At 42.7% G+C, this 25,690-nt stretch overlaps 1 protein-coding gene across 6 annotated transcripts in view; it reads left to right on the top strand.

Moving 5' to 3' along the window:
• Positions 1 to 21,176, top strand: part of Zc3h11a (zinc finger CCCH-type containing 11A) — a 42,767-nt gene extending 21,591 nt beyond the window's left edge. For 5 of the 6 annotated variants that reach the window (XM_051147419.1, XM_051147417.1, XM_051147420.1 and 2 more), the window contains 12 exons: positions 1,118 to 1,321; positions 1,516 to 1,632; positions 1,876 to 1,956; positions 3,015 to 3,125; positions 4,573 to 4,632; positions 6,922 to 7,020; positions 14,722 to 15,225; positions 16,018 to 16,103; positions 17,575 to 17,902; positions 19,494 to 19,660; positions 20,468 to 20,535; positions 20,872 to 21,176. In XM_051147419.1, the coding sequence (XP_051003376.1) occupies positions 1,118 to 1,321; positions 1,516 to 1,632; positions 1,876 to 1,956; positions 3,015 to 3,125; positions 4,573 to 4,632; positions 6,922 to 7,020; positions 14,722 to 15,225; positions 16,018 to 16,103; positions 17,575 to 17,902; positions 19,494 to 19,660; positions 20,468 to 20,535; positions 20,872 to 21,130 (2,084 nt within the window). In that variant the 3' untranslated portion in view covers positions 21,131 to 21,176. The remainder of the gene's footprint in view (positions 1 to 1,117; positions 1,322 to 1,515; positions 1,633 to 1,875; positions 1,957 to 3,014; positions 3,126 to 4,572; positions 4,633 to 6,921; positions 7,021 to 14,721; positions 15,226 to 16,017; positions 16,104 to 17,574; positions 17,903 to 19,493; positions 19,661 to 20,467; positions 20,536 to 20,871) is intronic. The other variant, XM_051147422.1, reaches the window with a different exon arrangement.
• Positions 21,177 to 25,690: the final 4,514 nt, after the last annotated feature.

The following is a 25,690-nucleotide window of genomic DNA, read 5'->3' as shown; positions in this document are numbered from 1 at the left end:
CTGTGGCCAGTTTTCTGTTAGTACTGCAGAGTGAAATAGTTGATAGAGACCTTGTGGCCCAAAAGCCAAAGGTATTCACTAGCCATCTTAGCTCTGGTGGAGATGCGTTTACACTCTGGAGCCTGAGCTTGCTTACAACTTGTGATCTCCACCTGATTATAGCCAGTCACATAACACCTCACATACTACTCGTCCAGCTTTTCATAGGCTATTGAAAACAAAAAATCTTGATGTAGGCTACCTAAAAAAATTACTGTCCCATTGTTCCAGGGCTGGGGATCAAACCCAGGATTTCAAGGACGCTAGACAAGCCCTCTACCGCTGTATTATATCCTCAGACTTAAAACTAAATCAATTCCACAAAAATCTGTGGTTTATTTTGAAAGCTCCTTATGAAATAATTCTAATTTATAATTTTTTTAATATGTGTCTGAATGTGAACACACACATGCTATGGAATGCATGTGGAAGTCAGAGAACCGCTTGGGGAGGCCACGTTTTCTCCTTCCACCTGTGGGTCCTAGGGATGGCACTGAGATCAAATTGAGGTCATCAGGCTTGCCAGCATGTACAGTTACCTGCAGAGTAATCTTACTGGCCCCTCCAAAGGTCCTTTTAAGATAATTTTTAGTGGACTAATGTCCTTTGGCCACCAAAGAACCATATCGGAGTTACCCACAGTGGCAGGTGCCTTGATTTTAGCGCTCAGAAGGCTAAGGCAGGAGAAGCCTGAGTGTGAGAGCCAGCCTGGATTTTGATAGCAAGACTATCAAAAAAAGAGAAAGATCCAGAAATGGTGGGAACACATCAGAGTCAGGTGATCTCTGTATGTGTCTTCCTGTAGGAAAGAAAATTGTAGAATGCCAGTTTTAAAATGAAATGTCTAGTGCTTATAACTAACTCTTAGGCTTATTGCTTTCAGTTCCTAGCATTTGTTTATATACAATAATGGAATTATTGGCTCAAAAACACTTTTTTCTTGATGGAGACTTTAGAACGAAGCTGGGAAAATTAAGTTTTAAAAAAGTACCAAATTTATCATAAAAGGACAGGGATTTTTGTTGAGTTGGCATTATAATTCTCTGTTGTAAATTTATGTCTGGTTTTGTATGTTCAGCTGTGTTACTCACTGTGCCTGAGTCACAAGAAGAAGAAGTAAAGGCTAGCCAGCTCACAGTTCAGCAGAACAAACTGTCTGTCCAGTCTAATCCCTCCCCTCAGCTGCGGAGTGTAATGAAAGTAGAAAGTTCAGAAAATGTTCCCAGCCCTACACATCCACCTGTTGTAATCAATGCTGCAGATGATGATGAAGATGATGATGGTACGTTTAGCTGCACGCTCTCCCCCCCCCTCGCACGCGCTCGCGCGCTCTCTCTCTCTCTCTCTCTCTCTCTCTCTCTCTCTCTCTCTCTCTCTCTCTCTCTCAAGCAAATAATGTAATGAAATACACAGGAACAGAAATAAAGCTCTAGACTTGTTTTTAATTGGAGGTTTGTCTTAAATGTGGCTATACAGATCAGTTTTCTGAGGAGGGTGATGAAAGCAAAACCCCTGCCCTGCAACCAACTCCTGAAGTTCATAATGGATTACGAGTGGCTTCTGCCCGGAAACCTGGAGTCAGTTTAAAGCAAGGTAGGAGCAGGCTGTTTGTACTGTTTGTAACCCTTGAAGCATCGCTGACTGCTGCGGCTGCCTTTGACATTTAATGTACAGCCACTAAGCTCTCTTTTTCCTAGCAGATGTGCAATGTGCATATGATGTGCACTTTCTTAGACGTCATTTACTCAAAGCATACTCGAATGTCTGCAGAGAAATGTATAGTAAAAGGCTGTAATTCCTCATGTGCTTCCCCCCTCCTCCCCTTGGGTTTCTTAGGTGAATGTTTGAATTTTGGAATAAAAACTCTTGAGGAAATTAAATCAAAGAAAATGAAGGAAAAATCCAAGAAGCAAGGTGGTAAGTCATAAGTTTTGGCATGAATACTTGCATGTTACCAGACAAGATTAATAAAGACATTTCTGGCAACAAAGCCAAATTTATCAAATGCAGCTTCTTATTTTTATGGCTTGTTTGAAGTGAAGCAAGCCTATTGGGCCTATGTTTTTATGTTTCAGTCCTCACTCTTCAGAGCTAAGACCAAATAGTAATTTAAAGAGCCCTGTATCTCTTGAGATAGGTTGATAGTTTTTTTTCAAGACAGGGTTTCTCTTTGTAGCCCTGAAACTCACTACATAGACCATGCTGGCCTTGAACTCACAGAGATCTGCCTGCCTCTGCTTCCCAAGTGCTGGGCTAATATCTTGAAATATTTAACTGTGAAGAAAACAGTTAAGAGCCATATTAAGGGGCCTATGAAGTAAAGTGCTTGCTGCATAGCCTGAGGACCTGTGCTCTATCCCTAGCTCCTGTGTAAAAGGCCAGGCACGGTGATGTGTGCTGGTAATCCTGGTTCAGGGGAGGTGGAGATAGGAGGATTGCTGGGGCTTGCTGGCCAGTCTAGTCGACTTGGCAGACCACAGAGCCTTGTAAGACACTGTCTCCTGAGGAAAGACAAACTGACCTCTTACCCATGTGTTCATACAACCTACTAAAAGAACATAAATGTCGTTCAGTACAAGAGGTCTTAAGATCTGCCGGAGCTTGCTTGCCTCAACCTCGTTAATGTATAGTTCCTGCTCTAAAAGTTACAGCTAAGGTAATGAAGAGATATATACTAAATATAGTAAGTAGTTGGTTCTAAGAATTCTGTCCTTAAAGCTTACTCTATAGGAACCTTGTTTTACAGATAATAAAGTTGAGGTGGGGACGATGGAATTTCTGAGGCTGGTAGCTAAACATGCTTCTGCCTTGGCTTTAGAGAAGTATTAGCCTCACTGGTAAGCAGAGAGGTCAGTGTCTACCTGACTTCTGCAGCATTCAGACTGCAGTCACATGAGTTTAAATGTTCATAGATCTTGACTTGGATTAGCTTTATTTATTTTCCATGGGTTATTTATTTGCCTTTTCTCATTCAGAAGGCTCCTCAGGAGTTTCCAGTGTTTTACATCAGCCTCTGCCTAATCCAGGCCCTGAGAAGGAGAATGTTCGGACTGTGGTTAGGACAGTAACTCTGTCAAGCAAACAAGGTAAGGGATGTAGAAGTAGGTCTCACCAGCGTTGTTGGCTTCATGTACTGGGAACACAAAATTCTTCAGGGATACACTTTGGAGTGTTAGGAAGACTTGAAACATTTTGATCAGAAATAAGGTTGAAAAATTAGTACATTTGGCCTTTTAGAAAGTTGGAGTTTTTGGCCAGGCAATCTTTTGTTGTTGTTGTTTTTTGGTTTTGTTGTTGTTTTGGTTTTGTTGGTTTGGTTTGGTTTTTTGTTTGTTTGTTTGTTTGTTTTGAGACAGGGTTTCTCTGTGTAGCCCTGACTGTCTTGGACTTGCTTTGTAGACCAGGCTACCCTCGAACTCATAGAGATCCGCCTGCCTCTGCTGGTCAGGCAATCTTAACATTTATGTGTATCTAATTTAACATTTTCTCTTTGCTTTAGCCACTTCATTGGCTGCTCATTTTGAGTCATAGAGTGATAGAAAAATGGTTTTACTAGGTTGTTTTAAATCTACTAAGAAATTGTCTTAGTTTAGGTTACTATTGCTGTGATGAAACGTCATAGCCAGAGCAACTTGGGGAGGAAAGGGTTTATTTGACTTACACTTTCACCTAACAGTTCATCACCAAAGGAAGTAAGGACAGGAACTCAAACAGGACAGGAGCTGATGCATAGGGCATGGAGGGTGGGGGTGGGTGCTGCTTACTGGCTTGTTCCCAGTGCCTTGCTCACCCTGCTTTCAGGACTACCAGCCCAGGGATGACACCACCCACAGTGGACTGGGTCCGCCCCCATAATCACTAATTAAGAAAATGCCCTAGAGCAGTGGTTCTCAACCTTCCTAATGCTGTGACCCTTTAATAACAGTTCCTCATATTGTGCTGACCCCAACCATAAAATTATTTTCATTGCTAGTTCAGAACTGTAATTTTGCTACTGTTATGAATCGTAATAATCTGATATGTAGAATATCTGATAGGCAACCCCTATGAAAGGGTACTCAACACCCCACCCCACCCCATAACATCCCCTATCCCAAGGGTACTCCACAGGTTGAAAGCTGATGCCCAGGGGCTTGCCTTCAGCCTGATCTTGTAGAGGCATTTTGTTCATTGGGGTTCCTGCCTCTCAGGTGAGAAGTATCTAGCAGTGGAATATAATACCAAAGAAATTGTACATTTAAATGTTCCATTTGAACAAGCATTTGGAAGAAGGCTTAGTCACTCGTGTGATATTAAATAACTTCTCAAGGGCCACAAGATAGTTTGGCCAAGGCCAGAGCCTCTTTCCTTAAATTTGGCTGCTGTTACTGAGGACATGCTGTTGCATGTTCATTAGACTGTTGATTATTACCTTGTTATGTGTGACCTAAGACTGAGATCTGATTTTCAAAATACTTCCTTGATGGGCTCATGAATGTATAGTAACATCCTCAATCAACTAACAGTGGACACGTTTTATTTCTGTCTTTTCAGAAGAGCCTTCAGTTAGACTGAGTCTTGCTGAGAGACTTGGGAAACGGAAATTCTCAATGGGTGAGTTGATCTCGTGTATCTTCCCTCTGTGTGTTTGTGCCTTATTGAGACTTTCAGTCTGGTCTGCTTGTATTCTTTTTAAGATTATTTGTTTATTTGTTATGTATGTGAGTGTTCTATCTGCATATATATCCGCACACCAGAAGAGGGCACCACATCTCAGTATAAATGGTTGTGAGCCACCATGTGGTTTCTGGGAATTGCGCACAGGACCTCTGGAAGAGCAGACCGTGCTCTTAACCTCTGAGCCATCTCTCCAGCCCTCTCCTGTATTCGTGACTGACAACATTTATACAATTTCATGTGTATGTTATATTTTTTATGGAAGCTACGGCAGTTTACATTACTACTGCTTAATTAGATTATGACCATGACTAACCTTCTCTTTTTGGTTGTGAGCCTGTTAACCAGCTAAGCTATCTCCAGCCTATGACTAGCCTTTTAGAAGGTCCAAGGTTTAATAATTTCAGGCTTGTGTATTATTACATTGGTGTCATGTGCCTTTAATGCACTCAGGAGGCAGAGGCAGGAGCGTCTTTGTGTGTTCAAGGCCAGCTTGGTGTTCATAGCTATTCCAGGCCAGCCAAGATTACATAGAGAGACCCTTGTCTGAAAATCAATAAACAAACCAAAAAACCAATTTTCTATTTTGTTTTCATGTTGTACCTAATGGTTCCTTTTTCATTACCCCTTCTCTCTTGGCAGGCAAGTACAGAAAGGCTGATTGTATTTTAGTCAGACTGCAGTCTGCTTTGAACCTAACTGGTCATAGAAATAAAAGATTTTGACAGGGACTAACTTAAGTTAAGCTAAAGAGTCAGAACAGTAGATGTTTTCAGTTGGCTAGTGGTTTTCTTCTCCTTTTTCTTGTTCTCCTCTTCTTTCTCCACCTTTTCCTTCTCCTTTTTAAAATGCAAGATCTGTCACCTAAGCACACTTTTCCAAGGGCATGCGACACCCAGTTTATGCAGTGCTAGGTAGTCAACATACAGCTCTGAGAGCCACAGCTCTAGCCAGAGTTTTGGATTTCTCCTTTGTAATTGAAGGAGGGGATTATGTGCCCTTCAAAACTTCATATCCCAGGAAAAATGAGCATCATAAAATCCTTTACTGTCTTCCTAACTGAATTGAATATGAATTCAGAGTTTGGGAGTGTCTTAGTTAAGGTTACTACAGCTGTGATGAAACACCATGTTTACAAAGCAAGTTGGGGAGCAAAGAGTTTATTCACCTTACACTCCCATATCACTGTTCATTAAAGGAAGTCCAGGGCCATGACCTGGAGGCAGGAGCTGATGCACAGGCCATGGAGGAGCACCACTTACTTGGTGACTTGACCCCCATGGCTTGCTCGGCCTGCTTTTTTAAAAATTATTTTTATTTTATGTGCATTTGTGTTTTGCCTGCATGTATGTTGTGTGGAGGGGTCGGATCTTGAAGTTACAGACAGTTGTGAGCCACCATGTGGTTGCTGGGAATGAACTCAGGCACTCTGGAAGAACAGTCAGTGCTCTTAACTGCCGAGCCATCTCTCCAGCCCCTCAGCATGCTTTATTATAGAGCCCAGGATCACCAGCCCAAGGACGGCACCACCCACCATGGGCTGGGCCCTCCCTGTCAATCACTAACTTAAAAAATGCCCTACAATATGCCCTACAGCCTGATCTTAGGGAGGCATTGTCTTCAATGAGATTCCCTTTCATATAAATGTCAATAAAACCAGCCAGCACAGCACACGTAGTGAATGCATTGATGGTTTTGAGCTTTAGCTTCAGCCAGAGCTTAGGATCCTATTTTTAATTTTAGTTATTTTTGTCAATATTCATTCATGTATTTAGATTTTTTTTTTTTTTTTAATTTTTTCTTTCTAGGACATTTTGGTTTTAACATTAAGTTCTGGGAAGCTGGTGGGCAAACACCATTTAAATACAGAAACCTTAAGAATATTTTAAATTGTCAGTTTTTGCTTTATTTTTTACTTTGTTGAATACCATTCAAGTACAGAAAATTTCCAGAATATTTCAAATTGTCGTCTCTTTTTGCTTTATTTATTTCTTACTTTGTTGAAAATTAAAATCTTTTCAAGACAGGCTTTTTCTGTGTAACCTTGGGTGAAAACTTTTTTTTCCCCCAAGACAATTTCTCTGTGTAACTCTGTCTGTCCTGGATCTCACTTTGTAGACCAAGCCGGCCTCAATCCGCCTGCCTGTCTCCCAAGTACTGGGATTAAAGGTGTGTGCCACCACTGCCCAGCAGAAGATTATAATCTTACAGTCTTTGTATTTGTAGGTGGTGACAATGACCCCCCATTAAAGCGGAGCCTTGCACAGAGACTGGGGAAAAAAGTGGAAGCTCCAGAAACTAACACTGATAAAACACCAAAGAAAGGTAAATATTTTGTGTGTGTCTCTTTGTTCAGCAAACATTTGAGTGTTTACCCTGCTTCATTCTAAAAAGCTAACACTTGTCAACAACCACTGAAGTACGAATAGCCATGATATTGTGACAAGATACTATAGTGGGGCGGGGGGAATGCATGGTCCTAAAAGAGCACATGGCATTGTCCTCTGTAGGGAAAATATCACGGAGGAATTGGTGTTGAAGTTTAAACTTAAAATCAGGAATTGCCTAAGTGAAGTTGGAGGCCCAGTGTGCTTGCTAGTTTTAAGTCAGCTTGACACATTATAGAATTGTTTTAAAAATGCACAATTAAAAAAAGTTTCCACTGAATTGGCCTGTGGGTAAGCAGGTGGTACTTGGTTTTTTAATTGATGATTTATGTGGGAGTGCCCAGCTCATTGTGATTGGGGCCACCCCAGGGCTGGTACTGGATGCTATAAGAGAGCAGGTTGAACAAGCCATGGGGGGAAGCCAGTAACTAGCACTCCTCCATGGCCTCTATGGGTTCCTGCCTCCAGGTTCCTGCCCTCACTTCTCTTAGCAGTGGAGTGACCTGAGAGTTGTAAACTGAAAGAAACCCAAGTTTCTTCTCCAGATTGTTTATGGCCATGGTTTCATCACAACAATAGTTTAATAGTTTGTATTAAAGAAAAAGCAGAGAGCTGAGGAAGTGTAGTACACTCAAGGACCAGAGGATGGCTAAAAGATGGAATTGGGACGAAGGGCCTGATAGTAAGAGAAGAAAGAGGAGTTTAGTTATATACAATTTTTAAAGCCATGTTATGAGGGTCTGAACTCACTCTAATACAGTGACAAACTACTGATGAGTTGTTTCAGAGTTAGCAAGCTGGGAAGGTGGCTTAAGCTGGTAAAAGCGCTTGCCACAGTTTGATGACCTGTGTTTAAGCCATGCAGCTGATGCCTGAAAGTTGTCCTCTGACTTCACACATGCCCTGAGTGAGGCACATGTGCCTGCACTCATGCATACATAGTAATAATAGTAAACTAAACTACTTTAAAAGGGCTGGGTGTGGTGGCACACGCCTTTACTCCTAGCACTCAGACAGAGACAGGTGGATTTCTATGAGTTAGAGGTCAGCTTAGTTTACTTAGTAAATTCCAGGACAGCCAGGGCTATGTAGAGAGACCTTGTCTCAAAAACAAACAAACAAAAGTCTTACAGGAAAGAAAAATATAAAAGAGCTCAAAGGGTCAGATTTTCTTTTAGACTGTTACCTGGCTTGTGTTATTGAGAAACATCAGAAGATGGCAAAGTACCAGCTGAGAACCGGCTGTAAAATAACCCAGATAGGGCTGCAGCGAGTGCTCAGTGGGCGCCAGAAATTAAGGTTGTGTTTGTTTTTCCCCAGCACCCACATCAGGCAGCTCACAACTACCTGTAACTCTAGTTTTCCAGGGATCTGGTGCCCTCTCTGGCGTCTGCAGGCATATGGCACATGCATGGCAAACACCAACACAGACACATAGAAATAAAAACAAACCCTGAAAAATTCTAAGAGTTCAAGTGAATGGATAGAGTGGCGTGGGTGAGTGTTTAAGTCAAAGTATTTGCGGGGTGGGATATATGGAGGAGAGATGCCCTGGCTTAGATGTTTGGGGGTTTTGTTTGTTTGTGTGTGTGTTTGTTTTTGTTGTTGTTGTTTTGGCCACTTTCTGACTTAGGTGAAATGTTGGCTTAATGACTGAGGAGTTTGATTTTGTTTTCTTGTGTAGAGCTTTCTTGGAAAGTAAACTTTTCTACTTCTAGCTCATGAGACTTGAAGTAAATGTTCCTCCCATTTGGTGGCTTGAGTGCTTAGGACAAACAGAAGTTAACCTCTTTGTCAGGTTCCTTGGTTGTCAGTTACATCATAGCTCAGCAATAGAGCACTTGGCTAGTGTGTGTGGGGTCTGGGGAAAACCTTCAGAGTTTTACCTAACACCAGAGTCTCAGTTAAACTGGCAGTGTGTGAAAGCCTCCACAGCATCTGTGACATACACAGTGCCACCACTACTGCCCCTTGTTAAGCAGCTGTCCTTTCCTCCTGCACCACTGCACCTACACCCATAGGAAACAGCACACTTGGCCCAATCTCCTCCAATAGAAGAGTGTGCTCTGGTTAAGTGTTGTGCAAATAGCTGTACTGCCATACTGGGGCCCCCAAGCAGAGAGGTTCAGAAGAGACTTTGATGTCAAAAGATTGAGAAGGAGCTTCCTGCCTTTAATCCCAGTTCTTAGAAGGCTGAGACTGGGAGTTCAAAGCTAGCGTAGTCTACATAGACAGATCCAGGCCAGCCAAGGCTACACCTTTGAGACAGAAAGATTGAAAAAGATGTACAATAACAATTATTTTTTGGAATTCAGTAATTTTTGCACACCAAGCCATGCGTGCCTGTGCGTGTGCTTGCTTGCATGTGCGTGCAGGCACAGCATTCATGTGGTGGTCCAAGGACAGCTGTGTAAACTTGATTCTCTCCCTCCCTCTTTACACGGGTTCTGAAGGTTGTAAGCCCACCCCCACCCCCACTGTGCCACTTCTTTGGTCCTGAAAGGTTGTTGGTTTTTCTGGACTGCTCTAAATTAATTCTGAGAAGAAACATTTAAGAACTTGAAGGGTTTTTGTTTTGTTTTTGGAGACAGGGCTTCTCTGTGTAGTCCTGGCTGTCCTGGAACTTACTCTGTAGACGAGACTAGTCTCTGCTGGGACTAAGGGTCTACACCGCCACTCATTGGCAAGATTTTTTTTTTAATTGCATTAGACGTACAGCCTGTGTACTTCAATGTAAACATTGAAAAAATATTTGACCTATGAAAAGTCTTGTTTTAACTTTTTAAGTTTTGAAACTTTAGGTAGTTGAAATTTCCAAATCTCTGAAGGAATGATCAAGCCTATGTGCTGGCTTAATTAACAGGTACTTAAAGTCAGAAGAGCAAAGTCCTTGCTGCCTTCTTTTTTTCTTTTCTTCTGACTCACCTGTTACAATTAAGTTAGAGCTTGTGTTTATGGGGTGTGTGTGTGTTGTTGTTGGGGGTGTATGTTGTTGTTGTTTTCAGTGTTATTTAAAGATGGAAAAATACGTGCTTATCAGAGCATTAAGAGGAAATCCAGTATGTGCTAAATAGCTGTCATGAAAGTTAGGTTCACATGGCAGTGGTGGCGCACACCTTTAATGCCAGCACTCGGGAGGCAGAGGCAGGTGGATCACTGTGAGTTCGAAGCCAGCCTGGTCTACAAAGCGAGTCCAGGACAGCCAAGGCTACACAGGGAAACCCTGTCTCAAAAAACCAAAAGAAAGAAAGAAAGTAAGTAAGTTAGTTAGGTTCCAGTATGCTAGGTATGCTGATCAATTCATAGGGTGTACATGGCTCGTGGGTGCAGTCAGCAGTACCAGAAAGGGAGAAAGAAATCATTTTCTAAGCAATGTAAAACCAGTTGTATTCTGTCAGATGACAAGGATGTAGACAGAACATGTGCCACTCATACAAATCTGTTGGTGAGCTGAGCGTGGCGGTGCACACCTTTAATCCCAGCGCTGGGAGGCAGAGGCAGGCAGATTGCTATGAGTTCGAGGCCAGCCTGGCCTACAAAGAGAGTCCACAACAGCCAAGGCTAACACAGAGAGACCCTGTCTCGAAAAAAACAAAACAAAAATACCCCAAATCTGTTGGACATATGTGTATGCGTGTGCATGCATGACAGAAGACACCTATACTCCCAGTACTTGGGACACAGGCAGTTGGATCTTTGGGAGTTAGAGACCAACCTAGCCTACATGGTGAGTTCAGGACAGCAGGGCTGTGTAGGGAGACCCTATCAAAAAGAAAGAAACAATGAAAGAAAGACTATTTTTACATATATTCTTTTTTAAAGATAATTTTTAAGACCAGGCGTGGTGGCGCACGCCTTTAATCTAAGCATTCGAGAGGCAGAGGCAGTCTGATCAATGTGAGTTTGAGGCCAGCCTGGTCTACAAAGTGAGTCCAGGCCAGCCAAAACTACAAAGAGAAACCCTGGCTCAGGGGGGGAAAAAAAAAAAAAAAAATATATATATATATATATATATATATATATATTAAAGATTTATTTATTTATTATGTATACAATGTTTTTGCCTGCATATGCACCTGCACACCAGAGGAGGGCACCAGATCTCACTACATATGGTTGTGGGCCACCATGTGGTTGCTAGGTATTGAACTCAGGAACTTTGGAAGCACAGGCAGTGCTCTTAACCTCTGGGCTATCTCTCCAGCCCCCCCCCCCTAAATTCCTGTTTAATAGTGGGAACTACATGAGTGTGTGTGTACATATACACACATATGTATGCATATTATATAAAGTGAATATCTATGTGTTCAGATACTCTGCTTTTCTTGTTTGTGGTGTTGTAATTTGAAACCTAGAGCTTTGTATCTGCTAGGTAGATGGTCTACTATGCACGTCACTCTTCCAGCTTTGCTGTATGCCATTCAGGATTCACTGTGATAGTTTTTGTATAAGGCAGTTTTATGTTTCATATCTCTGTGCTGTGAATGTTAGCCTGTATGTTCTCATTTCAACCTTAATTCGTTTCTGTATTTTATGCTAGCATTCTTAAAAGACAGTCTGATGAGCTGGGCGCAGTGGCACACACCTGTAATCCCAGCACTCAGGAAGCAGAGGCAGGTGGATCTCTGTGAGTTCAAAGGCAGCCTGGTCTACAAAGTGAGTCCAGGACAGCCAAGGCTACACACGAGAGGGAGAGGGAGAGGGAGAGAGAGAGAGAGAGAGAGATGGGGGGGGAGGGGAGGGGAGGGAGAGGTTGTACTCCTTAATTTCTTGTAAGGAAACAACCACTATCAGCACTCTCTTATTAAGACTGGGTTTCAGTTCTGTAGTCCAGGCTTGCCTGAAATTCAGGCACTTTTCCTGTCACAGCCTCCCAGGTGCTTGGTGGGATTACAGAAGTGAGTTAATTTCAGCTTTATTCTCCAGAACATTTTAGGATTTCCTATCTTATCTCCCTGATGTGAAATAACCACTCTCATGGGTGTAAACACGGACTTTTGTTGGCAAGCCAGGGGTTCAGTGGACCCTTTGACTAAGTCCACATATCTCTGAAGTAGCTCAGGGCTAGAGCACTTGACTGGCATGGTGGTGTCCTTGGCTTGATCCCAATGACGGTTTTTTAAAAAAACTATTTTAGTCTTTGTGGTCCAAAGTCTCTGTCACAGTTACTCAGCTCTGCCATTGTGGTGTGAAGGCGGCCATATGCGGTGTGAGTGTGTGAATGAATGAGTGGCTGGCTGTGTTCCAGAGGAGCACGTCACACACCCGGGGGCATCCAGATTTGGCCTGTGGGCTGTCGTTTACTTACACTGTTGTAAATGGCTGATTGCAGTCTGGCATTGTCTTTTTTTTATTACTTAGACTTTCATATGAGTTAATTTTGACATTTATCTTCAGATTTTTGTTGTAGTCTTTCTCCATCCTCCACCCCCCTCCCCCACAGCTTATTGTTGTTATTATTTCTTTACTTATTTTTTAGACGGCTCTGGAGTTTTCTGATGAATCCTGTTTGTTTGCTTAGTTTTGTTTTTGGGATGCTAAAAATTAAGGCAGGACCTGTGCATGCTAGGCAAGTTCATGAGGTATACACCTGCCCAGTCCTTACACTCTGCCTTAGGACTTCTCCCATAGTTGGTGGCTGCTTCTTGTGCTGGTTAACCCAGGGTTGCCAGTTTGCTGTGCTATTGAGTTAAAATAGTGTTGACTAGTCTTTTAGACTTCTGTCTACCATGTTTAAACTTACAATTGCTGCAATAGAGTCCTCTTAGAAATCTCTAAAGATTTTTTTTTATTATTAGCATAGGTTAATTCTGTTTTTAACTAATGTCTTTATTTCATGATTTTTTTTAAATTATTTATTTATTTTACTTGTATTGGTGTCTTGCCCACATGTATGTCTGTGAAAGGGTGTCAGATCCTCTGGAACTGGAGTTTCAGACAGTTGTGAGCTGCCTTGTGGGTGCCGGGGATTGTACTCTGGACCTCTGGAAGAGCAGCCAGTGCTCTTAACCACTGAGCCATCTCTCCAGCCCCTATTTCAGTGATTTTTGGTAGGCATGAAAAACAAGTCTCCAATTCATCATTAACCATCTACTTTCTTTGATTTTTTAAAAATTGGTTTGTTTGTTTGTTTGTTTTGTTTTGTTTGTTTTTGAGACAGGGTTTTTCTATGTAATAGCTCTGGCTGTCCTGGAACTCGCTCTGTAGACCAGGCTGGCCTGGAACTCACAGTGTCACCACTGCCCATCTTGAGTGATAATTTTGAGATTAAATTGTCATTGTGAAATGGAAGAAAATATTAAAATTAAAATTCTTTTTTCAGATTTATGTCATATGTATCAGATGACTTTGTGTGTGTAGGTGCATCACATGTAGGCCTGGTGTCTCTAGAGGTCAGAATAGGGGCTCAGGTACTCTAGAGCTGGAGCTGCAGACGCTGGTGAGCATCCACGTGGGTGCTGGGAATTGAATCTGGACCCTATGCAAGAACAAGTGTTCTTGACCACTGAGCCATCTTTCCAGCTCCCCAGTCATGAGACCTAACGAGAAGGTAGTTGTGGTAGCCCTCTTTATGATCTCAGTGCTCGTAAAGCTGAGAAGAGAATGGTGCATTTGAGGCCACCATGTCCAGCAAGGACCCCATCACAAAAGACTTACCCAGTCGAAATCTAAAGCCAACTCAGTATTGCAATACTTGCTTTGTCATGGGTACTTTACTAAACTAGTTCAGGAACTAAATAGCATCAGCTGTTGTCAAGAAGCAGGTAATGTTTGGAGGTGTAGGCACTTACAGGACTCTGGCCAGTGCTTTCACCAGAGAAGCGCGCTAGACTGGAGGACTGTTGAGCTTAATTGAAAATTAACCCTTTAAAGAAACTCTTTAAACACGAGCAACAAAATTAGTGGGCCACGGTGGTCCATGCCTATAATCCAAGCAATCAGGAGACTAAAGCAGGGGATTGCTCTGAATGTGTGGTTAACTTTAGCTATGTCATATCAGGAGTTAAAGGCCAGCCTGAGCTGCAGAGGGACCTTATCTGGGGAACTAATGAGCGAGAAAGACACACAGACACAAATGAGACTGGTAGGGAACACCAAGTTCACAGAGTTCTATAACATGCTATGTTTAGGAACTTAGAATATATTTTGAATGTTTTTTAATTTTAATTAAAATCTCTTACTGGCTAGTCTGTGGGTGGGGGGGAGGGTATCTTTTCTATTCTGTATCAGTTCGTTATTTTCTTAGCTCTCCAGTACTGAGAATAATTGTCTAATGTGGCATTTGTTCCATATTTTAAACAGCTGAATGATCTTTTGAGGACTAGGGATGCAGGTGAGATGGTTCTAAGGATGTGTCCAGCAAAGTTTTATACATATACATTATGAGTGAATAGATAGCTCACTGCTGCTTTTACTTAAGGTTTATAATGCTCAGGTTTTTCCACTGATAAGTGATTTTCAGCCATTCGTACTGTATAAATACAAATCAGTTTTTCTTGAAGTTACCTACAATTGAGAGTGAAACTGATGCTGTGCATGAGACGCCTGATACTTCCCCCTTGGGTGGTTGTACTTGTACAGGAGAGTGCTCATAACTCATAAGACAATGAGCGCAAATACTTGTTCTTCCCCAAAACAGAGAGACTTAATAAAGCTGGTGAGATCCACGTGAAGACATTGGAAGAAATTCTTCTTGAAAGAGCCAGTCAGAAACGTGGAGAATTGCAAACTAAACTGAAGACCGAAGAACCTTCACGAGCTGATGACTCTCCATCAGGAGCAAAGAGCTCTTCCTCTGTGCGCATCAAAACCTTCTCTGAGGTCCTGGCTGAAAAGAAACACCGGCAGCAGGAAATGGAAAAACAGAAATCCAAAAAGGATACAAGTTGCCTCAAGCTGACAGCAGATACTGAAGTGAAAAAGACGGTGATTCTGCCACCTGTTGCTGTCAGCAAAGGACAACCAGAGGAGTCTGCAGGAAGAGCCAGGTCTATGCAGGAGGTGCACATTAAGACGCTGGAGGAAATTAAACTGGAGAAGGCCCTGAGGGTGCAGCAAAGCTCTGAGAGTAGTGCCAGCTCCCGGCCTCCAGCTGAGGCTGCCCCAGGGGCAAAGAGGCTGCTCCGCATCACCAAGAGAGCAGGTCTGTACACCCCTCCTAACAGCAGCACTGTTCAACACAGGGCAGGAGCCACAGGAGCCTGGCTAGTTCTTAACTGGCGAACTTGAGTCACCAGATTCAGTAGAGAAAGCTGTTGACAGTAGTAGTGGTTAGCAGCTCTGTGGTGTATTCATGTGTATCTTGAGCTTTTATAGGACCGGTCTCTTAGCTATGAGTTTGTTCTTTCTTGTCATTACTGTCTTACTTTCCTTTCTGTGGTGTGATAAAACACTGATCAAAAACAGAATGAAGTGGGAGTATTACTTGGTTTACACTCCTGATCACACCCGATCCTTGAGGGAAGTCGAGGCAGGAACCTGGAGGCAGGAGCTGAAGCAGAAGCCATGGACGAGCACTGCATATTGGCCTGCTCTCCATGGCTTCCTCAGTCTTCCTTTTTATATGACCGAGGACCATTTGCCCAGGAGTGGCACTACCCATAGTGGACTGGACCCTCCTACATCAATTACCAATCAAAATAGCCCACAGGCTGGTCTGATAGAGGTGGTTTTTTCTCAGCTGCAGTTCCCTCTTCCTAGATGGCTGTAGCTTGTGTTAAATTGGCAGTAAAATTATATTCATTAAGAAAGGTTTTATAATCAGGCACGGTAGTGCATGCCTGTAATCCCAGCACTCTGGGAGGCAGACAGCCAGGCAGGACAGCCAAGGATATTACACAGAGAAACCCTGTCTCGAAAAACAAAAAGTTTTTTTTTAATTTCAATTCACATCTCCTGAGCTTGTATCCAATGGTGTTTTTAAATATGAATATAGGTACAAAAGAAGAGAAAAAACTCGAACTTGAAGACAGTGGGGATGCTGTTTCTCAGAGCAGTGTGACTAGGTTGGAGGCTCATGAGGTAAGCGTGTCATCTTACACTCCGGGCACATGTAATGAGGTAAATGATGTGTGCTTTTAGTTTTAGCTTACAGTAAATTTATGTCAGTAATTTCACTGCTACATTGAGGGTGGTTGTAATTTTATCTTTTTGTTTTGGGTTATGCTTTTGAGGGTTTTGGAGACAGTGTCTCACTGCGTAGCTCACACTCTGCCTGCTTAGCCAGCCTCTTTCCACAGTGCTAGGTTACAGCCTGCACCACATGCCCAGGACTTTAGTTACAGTTTTCTATGGAAAGTTCTTGTTTGTTTTGTTTGGAGTTATTTTTGTTTAGTTTTTGGTTTTTGAGATAAGGTCTATGTGGCCCTAGGTATCCTGGAACTCACTGTGTAGACGTGACTGGCCTCTTAACTCACACATCTGCCTGCCTCTGCCTCCTGATGGCTGGAGTTAAAGTCAGGCGCCAGCACACCTGGCATCTATGGACGAGTTTTACAGTTCTCTGTACTAGTTTTCTTGTTCTCGTAGGTTTTTTTGTTTTGTTTTTGTTTTTGTTCTTTAACGATTTGTTTATTTATTTATTATGTATGCAGTGCCTGCATGTAACACCTGCAGGCCAGAAGAGGCACTAGATTTCATTGTAGATTATTGTGAGCCACCATGTGGTTGCTGGGAATTGAACTCAGGACCTTTGGAAGAGTAGACAGTGCTCTTAACCTCTGAGCCATCTCTCCAGCCCCCTCATAGTTTTTTAACTGGCTATTAGTATTTTGCTGCACATCATATAAAACTTGACACTCCCCCTCCCCCGAGATTTATTTACTTTATATGTGTCAGTATTCATGTACACGTGTGTGTGTGTGTGTGTGTGTGTGTGTGTGTACATATATATACATATATCTGCATGAATGCACATTACAGCACCATATATGCATGTGGAGGCCAGAAAAGGATTTCACATCCTCTGGAACTGGAGTTAAAGATGGTTACGTCAGTGTTTGGAACTGAACCTGGGTTCTTTGCAAGTGCAGCAAGTGTTCTTAACTGCCGAGCCATCTCTTATGTTACTATAAGTGAATCTAACATTCAGCTCAGGTTGAGAGCTGTACATTATATCATTTTTCAGCATGCTAGTAATTCCTTAAGGTGTTCGTTTTTACTGACTATATAATATTCTAATTTGTGAATATAAGATCTTTAAACAGTTGTAAATAATATCTTGGCATAAATCTAATGTATAGATGTCTTGATTGCTTAGTAGTCATTAGGGTTCATGTAGGGTCATACTTACAGCCTGTAGAATCTGAGTTCTATTGATTTCACATATCTTCAGCTCCTCTCTTTCATACGTAATAGCCTGCCTTCTGTTTAATATCAAATATGAGCTTCCTCTTTATTCTGAATCATGAAGTACTCTGTGTAGCTTAGGTATTCACTCAGCACTAGAAATGAGAATGTACTCTTTTAATTCTTTAATTGGACTTGTCTACAGACTTCAGATGAGATCATAAGTAATACCACAAAAATTCCAGTCAGTAGATATGACACCGTCAAAGAGAAATACACAGAGAAACAGCAGGAGAGAGGAGCTTCACAGAAGGAGAAAGCAGCCTTGACACCTGGCCAGGGAGACGAGGCTTCTTACCACCTGAGAGTGGCGGGGAAGCCAGTGCTCACTGCTGTGTCAGGCATCTCCCGGCACCTGGCTAAACGGCTCCCCACGGACTCCTCCCAGAAGGGAGAGGTAGAAACCTCTGGAATTGGGGACTCTATACTGAATGTGAAGTGTGCAGCACAGACTTTGGAAAAAAGGAGTAAAGGTGAGTGGTTTTGATACCTTATTGTACCACAGCGACCAAATTTCAGTAACTGGCAACAAATAGAGTTGAATCTCCTCTATACTGAGGCCACACCAACAGGAAGTAATATATTTATTTCTTTTCTTTTCTTTTTTTTTTTTTTTTTTTTTTATTTTTTGGTTGGTTTTTGTTTTGTTTTTGTTTTTGAAACAGGGTTTCTCTGTGTAGCCCTGGATGTCCTGGACTCACTTTGTAGACCAGGCTGGCCTTGAACTCACTGAGATTCACCTGCCCCTGCCTCTCAAGTGTTGGGATTAAAGATGTGTACCACCACGCCTAGCAGTAGTAGTATTTCTGATAGTGATATGTAGAGTTCTTTCTCACAACTTAAAATTGCTGGGTTGTTTGTTTTTTGTTTTTGTTGTTGTTGGTTTGTTTGTTTGTTTGTTGCCTTGTATGGGGCTGAAGATGTGGCTCAGTTGGTAAAGTGCTTGTCTAGCCAGCACAAAGCCCTGGGTTCCATTCCAGCATACAGAAAGTCATGAGTGTGGTGCACACCTGTAATCCCCGGCCAGTTGTATTAGGGTTCTCTAGAGAAGCAGAACCTGTAGAGTGAGTACAGACGGAGGTTTATTAGATTGTTTCAGTTTACACAATTCATTCAGGGTAGTCTAACAGAGGCTGTCTCACACTGGAGACACCAGCCTCAGTTAAGTGCCTCAGCGGTCCGAATCATGTGCTGTGTTGAAGTTAGCCAGTTGTATGAGGAGGGTTTGAGTTTTGTTTTTGGCGGCTTAAGTCCTATGGCTGGTGAGGGAGATTCTCTTTCAGGACATACTTGATTATTTATATGCATCTGGGTAATTTTACTGTGGAGTTCACTGTTTTCCTCTTTATCAAAAGAGGCTAGAAGCAAACAACATCGTAGTTTTATTTACTTTGCCACAAACCTTCAGTTTTATAATCTGAGTCACTAAATCTGTGTTCTTCGCAAGAGGTGAAACAAGAAGTGAAGACAGGAGGATCAGAAGTTCAAAGTCATCCTCCGCTACATGGAGGATAGCCTGGGGTACATGAGACCTTGTCTTAGAAAAAGAAAAACATTAAAGTCGTATCCAGAACTTTTGAGATGCATCTTTCCTCTGGTGTTTTGAAGTAGAGTCATACTCTATTGCCCCAGTTGCCCTTGAACTCAGCCTTCTGGGAACTCAGATCCCAAAGGTGTGAAAGTGCACACAGCTTTCCCACTTGTTTCGCAGAAGAAAATACCTCGGAATATGATAGGAACATTGAAAAGTGTGTCATGGTGACCCATATGACATCATTTTTATTCAGGCTATTTGCTCTTTTGGTGTTGCTGTTTTGTTTTAAGACAGGGTCTCTACGTAGCCCTGGCTGTCCTGGAACTCACTATATAAATCAGGCTGGCTTGAGACTCAGGAGAACCCCCTCCTGTCTCTGCCTCCCGGGGCTGGTGTTTGTGGCATACATCTCCATGCTTGGCAACTTTTTTGGTATTTGTACTACTAAAGGCAGTATATCTAATTCTGAGCTGCTCTGTATGTGAAAGAGATTATCTACTTGCTAATCAGGTGTGTTCTGTCCCCTGTAGCCAAACCCAAAGTAAATGTGAAGCCATCTGTGGTCAAGGTTGTGTCATCTCCCAAATTAGCTCCTAAACGCAAGGCAGTGGAGGTGCATCCTGCTGTCATCGCCGCTGTGAAGCCGCTCAGCTCCAGCAACGTCCTGCAGGAAAGCCCCAGCAAGAAAGCAGCCATGGTAAGGACTTACCACTGCAGTGGCCCTTGACTCGGCGGCAGGACAGTTGCCCTTTGCTTCTGCCTTTGTTTTTGTCTCACACTGACTGCCATTTCCTAAGCATGGATTTCTTAGACTGTTACTCTATTGGTGGTTTGGAGCTGATCTCTGCGTGGCAAGGTTCCTTGCTTAGTTACTCAGCCACTGCATCTTTGATTCTTGGGCTCCCAGGTTTAAAAAGATTGGCAGCCTCTGGTCCAAAGATGCAGCTCAGTGGTAGAGAGGACACTGAACTTGCAAGGTCCTGGGTTATCAAAGATCTCCAGCCCTGCCAAAATATGCTCTGGGGAAAAGAAAAAGGAAAAAAAAAAAAAAAGCCTCACTCCAAGTCAGGCAGTGGGAAGCAGAGGCACATGGAGGTCTGGGACAGTCAAAGCTACATAGTCAGGCCCTGTTTAAAAAGAAAAAGCCTTTAAAGAGCCTGGCTTCCAGTCTGGGAACATGGCTTGCTGGGTAGGTGCTTACTGCACAAGGATGAAGGCCTGAGTTTGAATCCCCTAACACCTCCATAAGAAAGCCGGTGTGGCCATACACTTGCGGTGACCCCACACTGAGGGATAAAGACGGGTGGATCCCAAGAGCTCACTGCCCAACCAGCAGAGCTTCAAACCTTGAAGGCAGGCAGGCAGGCACAGGACAGAAGAGGACTCCTAGACATCCTCTCTGGGCTCTGCATACTTGCACATGGGCCCTTGCATATACTCCAGCATACAGACACAGCAAAAGAGGGAAGCCTAACCCAACGACTTACTTACTCTTCCTTTTTAGGCTGTTGTCCCACTCCTCTCTGAGGACAAATCTGTCACCGTGGCTGAGACAGAAAACCCTAAGGACAGGTAATGCCTTCCTAACTGAACTCCAGGCCATTTCTGGTTTTGCTCTTGATAAGTCACTGAACCTTCTGGGTTAGCCACCTCTAATGCTAACTCTACACTGAGGGCAAAAAGCAGGGGGTTTGAGGTTGCTGCTCTTCAGTGCTGCTATTGATCCTGGCCTTTATTAAAGATACTTTGAATACCTGACTAAACTCAAAAGGTGCTCGATTCCAAATTAGGGAAACTATTTCTTGTTTCTCTTCAGAAACAACTTTTCATTCCCTCTGCCCGAGGCTGTGTGGTCATTTAGCCATGGAAGGTCACATCTGGGTCTAACAGTCTGTTTTTCACTTACAGTTTGGTGCTGCCTTCAGTCCAGGCTTCTTCAGAACCTTTGCTCCCAGAAGGATCCAGCCCTTCCTCATCCCAGATGACACCCAAACCTCGCCGGCTGAGCTCTGCCTCCACAGGAAAGCCTCCACTCTCTGTGGAAGATGATTTTGAGAAACTAATATGGGAAATTTCAGGAGGCAAATTAGAAGCTGAGATTGACTTGGATCCTGGGAAAGATGAAGATGACCTTCTGCTTGAGCTCTCAGAGATGATTGACAGCTGAAGGTGAAGGGGATAGTGAGGACACTTTAAAAAAAAAAGAAAGAAAAGACAAAACAAACAAAAACCTCTCACCAAAAACTGGACTTAGTTTCATCTATCCTGACATTTACCTGAGGTGATAATTTCCTTAAGTCTCCAATTTTGCCCAAATCAAAAGTATACCTCTGACTTACCTGTGTGTGTCCTGGATTCCCTTGGGGTCAGATCTTTTACATCCTTTGATAACCGCGTTGTCCATTTGATGCCATTGTTTAGCATCTTTGAGAAGAAAGTTGTGTAATGCCCTTCTCTCCACATGAGACTGAACTCCAAATGAAATGGTGCAAGAGAACTCAGTGGCTCCTTGAGGTGTTTGTCAGTGCGAGCTATCTTCCCCTTTGCTGTATTTATTTATGTATTGTCTTAATATTATCAGAGTTTAAAATGAAGACAGCTGCTAACCATTGTGGACCAAATGTCATGCTACCACTAAACAAAAGACCCATTCATTCTGTGTTAAATTGTATGTCTTTTTAAAGGTATTTGGAGATTCGTCTAAGCTTTAAAGAGGGCCGGGCAGCTTGAGAACCTGAGATACAGAGAGAACTCTGGACCTGGTCCTGTTGCGTTAGCTGCTCCGTAAGCCTCTGAAGAGCAATAGCTAATTTATTATTACTGTAATTTTTTTAAAGGCTTTAAAGTGCCTCAGGGATCCCCTGAAACTAATTTTCTACTTCTGGGATTCCCTGGATTCTTTATAAGAGATGGTGACATAACTAGGGAAATTCTTTTTTTAGTATGAAAATTGTCCCTTCAATACCTTTCTCTTACTGGCATTGAATTATCAGAGTCAGAAAATTGGTGATTTTTAAATTTCTAACTCTCCCAGGAAACTCCTCTTGCCTGGTACTTATTTGATGTGCTTTAACCATGGGAGGAGCGGGGAAACGACTCATTCAAGCTGCCAGTACTGATTACAGACTGTAGCAGTGCACCGGCTGCACTGTTGTAGGGATGGCAGATGCTCTGGGGCGCATTGGATGCCTCCAGTCTCTTCATTTCTGGATTGAGGTTTCCTTTCTTGATGTTGGTCTTCATGTCACCTCAAGGTTAGACTTGGGAAGGGACAAGTCTATGAGGGTAATAGTCTTGAAATGAGACACTGTACAGAACCACAAGGAGGGAAGAAGGACTAGCCCATTGTGAACGTTTCTGTAGGTGGCCAGTTTGTTCCTCATAGGGAAGTCCTGGACCACCTGTGATGTTGGCTCCTAAGGAACTGCTGTTGTAAGTGGCTCATCAGAGTTGAAGTTCATGTAGCCTTGTTTGGAATATGGAAAAGGAAGAAAGCCACAGGACTGCCCGTTCAGTCTAGGAAGATCTGGATGATTCTGCACACGCAAAAATGACTTGAAGTTTATGTACAGACGCTTGTACCAATCCATCTTCAGCTGACTGAATGTTGTATGATAGCCCTTCTCCAAAGCAGAGGTGGAATGTTCTGGTTTCACCACACATTTTATAAACACATTTCCTTTTTTGAACTGGCCTATAGACTGTAGGTCTCTTTTGTATATAATCTTTATTATTTTGCTTTAAAAAAAAAAAAGTCTGTTCATATTTAATGCCCTGTATTAGTCAATGATTTTTCTGTTCACCATTATTTGAACCATTTGCCATTACCGGAAGAGAAATACTTATTTGTGTTTTAAATAAAACTGATATAGGAAGTACTTAGTTCTTATCATTATAACTCAGTGGTGCTGTTAACTTTTTAAAAGCAGAGCAGGTTTAAAAGCGACTTGAGAATTTTCAAGCTTGAAAAGATTTCCTTGGAAGAGTACAGGGTTTTTCAGTGTGTATGCTGACTTCGTACTGTTACAAAAATACATGTAAATTGTTAGTAACCAAAGAGCATGAATGTTTCCCTACTTGTAGCCTAATAGTCCCCAGGCTGCGGCTATAGCGGAGCAGAGGACCACTCGTTTAGTGTAGATGAGGCCTTGGTCCAGCCTAACACTGCCCCCTCCATCCCCCCACCAAGTCCTCTCAAGTTGAACAAACTTTTCATATATATATCCTAATGGTAATGGACCAAATGTTGCAGCTTGGCTGTGCCCAAAAATGTGGAGATAGTTTTAAAGTTTATATTCTTTTCAAGATTTGGCCAGACAAGGTAGCATAAGGGAGAGGCTAGAGGATCTCTGAGTTCCAAGCCAAAAAAGAAAGCAAGATTAAAATCTGAAGTTCTGACCTTAACAGTTGCATCTCTCATGGGCTCCGTGTGCGTTCTCATCGCTTCAGCCTCAGGAACTGCAGGAGAGAGAAGGCACCACAGAAAGCTTGAGTTAGGCAGATCGGATTCCTGTGATCCCATCCTGAAACTGTTGCTTCATTTCATCTGAATAATTCTGCAGCTATTTAAGATGTGTGCTGCCCTTGATTTTGGCAGTTTAGCAGCAGAAAATGTGTAAGCTTTGGATATAAATGCTCAATAGATAAAGCTAGTGTAACAGCTCGTGAGGACCCGATCTTGAACTAACGCTACAGAGAAAGGTCACTGCTGACTTTGATGGTCAGTCTACTCAAGTCCAACTGTTTGTAGGTCCAACTTGTGTCACTCAGACCAACCTTGAGCTTTGCTGATTCACTTGCCTCTACCACCCAAGGGCTTAGATGGAGGACATGAGCCACACCTGCTTTATATGGTGCGAGGACTGAGCCTGGAGCATGGTGCTGAGCTACACCCCAAACACTGTAGTTGGTTTTTAATTTGCCAAGTGATGTCAAAGGTAATGGGGGCTGGAGGGATGCTTCACTGACGAAGGCATGTGCCTCACAGTCCTGGCAAGCAGAGCGCCATACAGAGAGAAGAGACCCAACTCTACAACATTGGCCTCTGACTTCCTATGCTTGTGCCATGTCATGTGGCTCTTGCCCCCAAAATAAGTTTTTAAATATTAAAAAAAAAAAAAAAGGTAACAAACAAAAACCTGGTGACTCTGCTACCTTTAGCACCAAGCCAGGTGACCTGAGTTGAACCCTCTAGTCCCACATGTTGGCGAGGGGCCACACGTACATAAGTCTCTTCACACAAATTAACTTTTTAAATGTTAAAGAGCCTAAGCACCGAGCAGTCATTTGATCTTGACCATTTTCTTAAACACTACAGTAAAATGAGCAAACACAAAAAACAAAAAAAAACCCCAGTGACTCCAGAGCAGTAATGTAGGATTTTTTAATTAATAGTTTCAGAAGTCTTAACGAATAGGCCTACTTAATCTGTATTTGGTTGGATTTGATTCCTGAAGTAAAATGAGTATGGCAGTAAGCGAAAAGCAGAGAATTAAAACAATATTGCCTGTCTTGGTTTTTTTTTAATCTTTGTTCTCATAGCAGTGGAACAATAGTTTATTGAACTTATACTGGTTTGCAGTCAAGGGAGCTAAAGAAGAGAGTTTAAAGGTGTTTCCTGTGTAAGATAAGGAAGTAAGCAGATTAGGGAAACATTTAAGTTGAACAAGCCCCTTAGGAAATCACTTTAAAACTAACAGCAGTCAGCTAGAGTAGCTGCTCATGCCTGTAAGCCCAACACTAGAGAGGAAAGAGGATAGTTCAAGGCCAGCCTGTGCTATGGAAGAATATTCCAGAAAAACAAAGGAACAGGAATGGAGTAGTACTTCGGGGTTTTTTGTTTTGTTTTGGTGGGGTTTTTGTTTTTTCTTTTCGTTTGGTTTTGTTTTCTCTGAGACAAGGTTTTGCTAAGTTGCCTTCCCTGGCCTGGGACTTGCTATGTAAGCCAGGTTGGCCTGGACCCTTAGAAATCTGCCAGTCTCTTTAATCTTTCCGGGATTAAAGCAATGTGCCACCATGTCCGGCTTTATGTAGAAATGTTCAGTAGATAACTCCAGACGAAATGAGGAATGAGCTGGAGTTTTAGCTTTTTTTTCTATTTATTTTTTTTACTTTGATTTGAGAAGGGAGCTCATATGGCCACCGGCTTTCTAATCCCTCTGCCTCTCAAAGGCTGAGTTTAGAGATGTACAGCACCATGGCTGCCTTATGTAGTACTGGAGGTCGGACCCAGGCTTTGAGCTCTTTAGGCAAGCACTCTGCCAACACCGTGAACAGACGACCTAAGTCACAGGGATGGTCTTACCCTTGCTAATGCCCCAACCCTCACCATGACCCTGGTGTTTGTTCTCTGCCTTTCTTAATATTGTTGTGGTTTTTGACACAGGGGCTTTCCAAGACCCTGGCTGTCCTGGAATTCACTGTAGACTGTCCTCAAACTCGGGGTTCTGCCTGCTTCTGCCTCAATGCTAGGTGTGCACCACCACACCCAACCCCTTTGTCAAAACAATTTTTCTGTAATGTGTGTATTTTGCCTGCATGTATGTCTGCACCATTTGCATGATTGGTGCCTGTTGATGCCGTGGATCTGGAGTTACAGATGGCTGTAAGCTACCATGTGGGTGCTGGGAACCAAACCTGGGTCCTTTGCGAGAGTAATGAATCCTTTCCACTGAGTGCCATGTCTTCAGGCCTTCATTGTTTATGTGGCCTCCAACCTAAAAGGCCA

Source organism: Acomys russatus, chromosome 6 (assembly GCF_903995435.1).
Source record: "Acomys russatus chromosome 6, mAcoRus1.1, whole genome shotgun sequence".
NCBI classification, from domain to species: Eukaryota; Metazoa; Chordata; class Mammalia; order Rodentia; family Muridae; genus Acomys; species Acomys russatus.
This window is presented reverse-complemented; position numbering and strand designations above follow the sequence as displayed.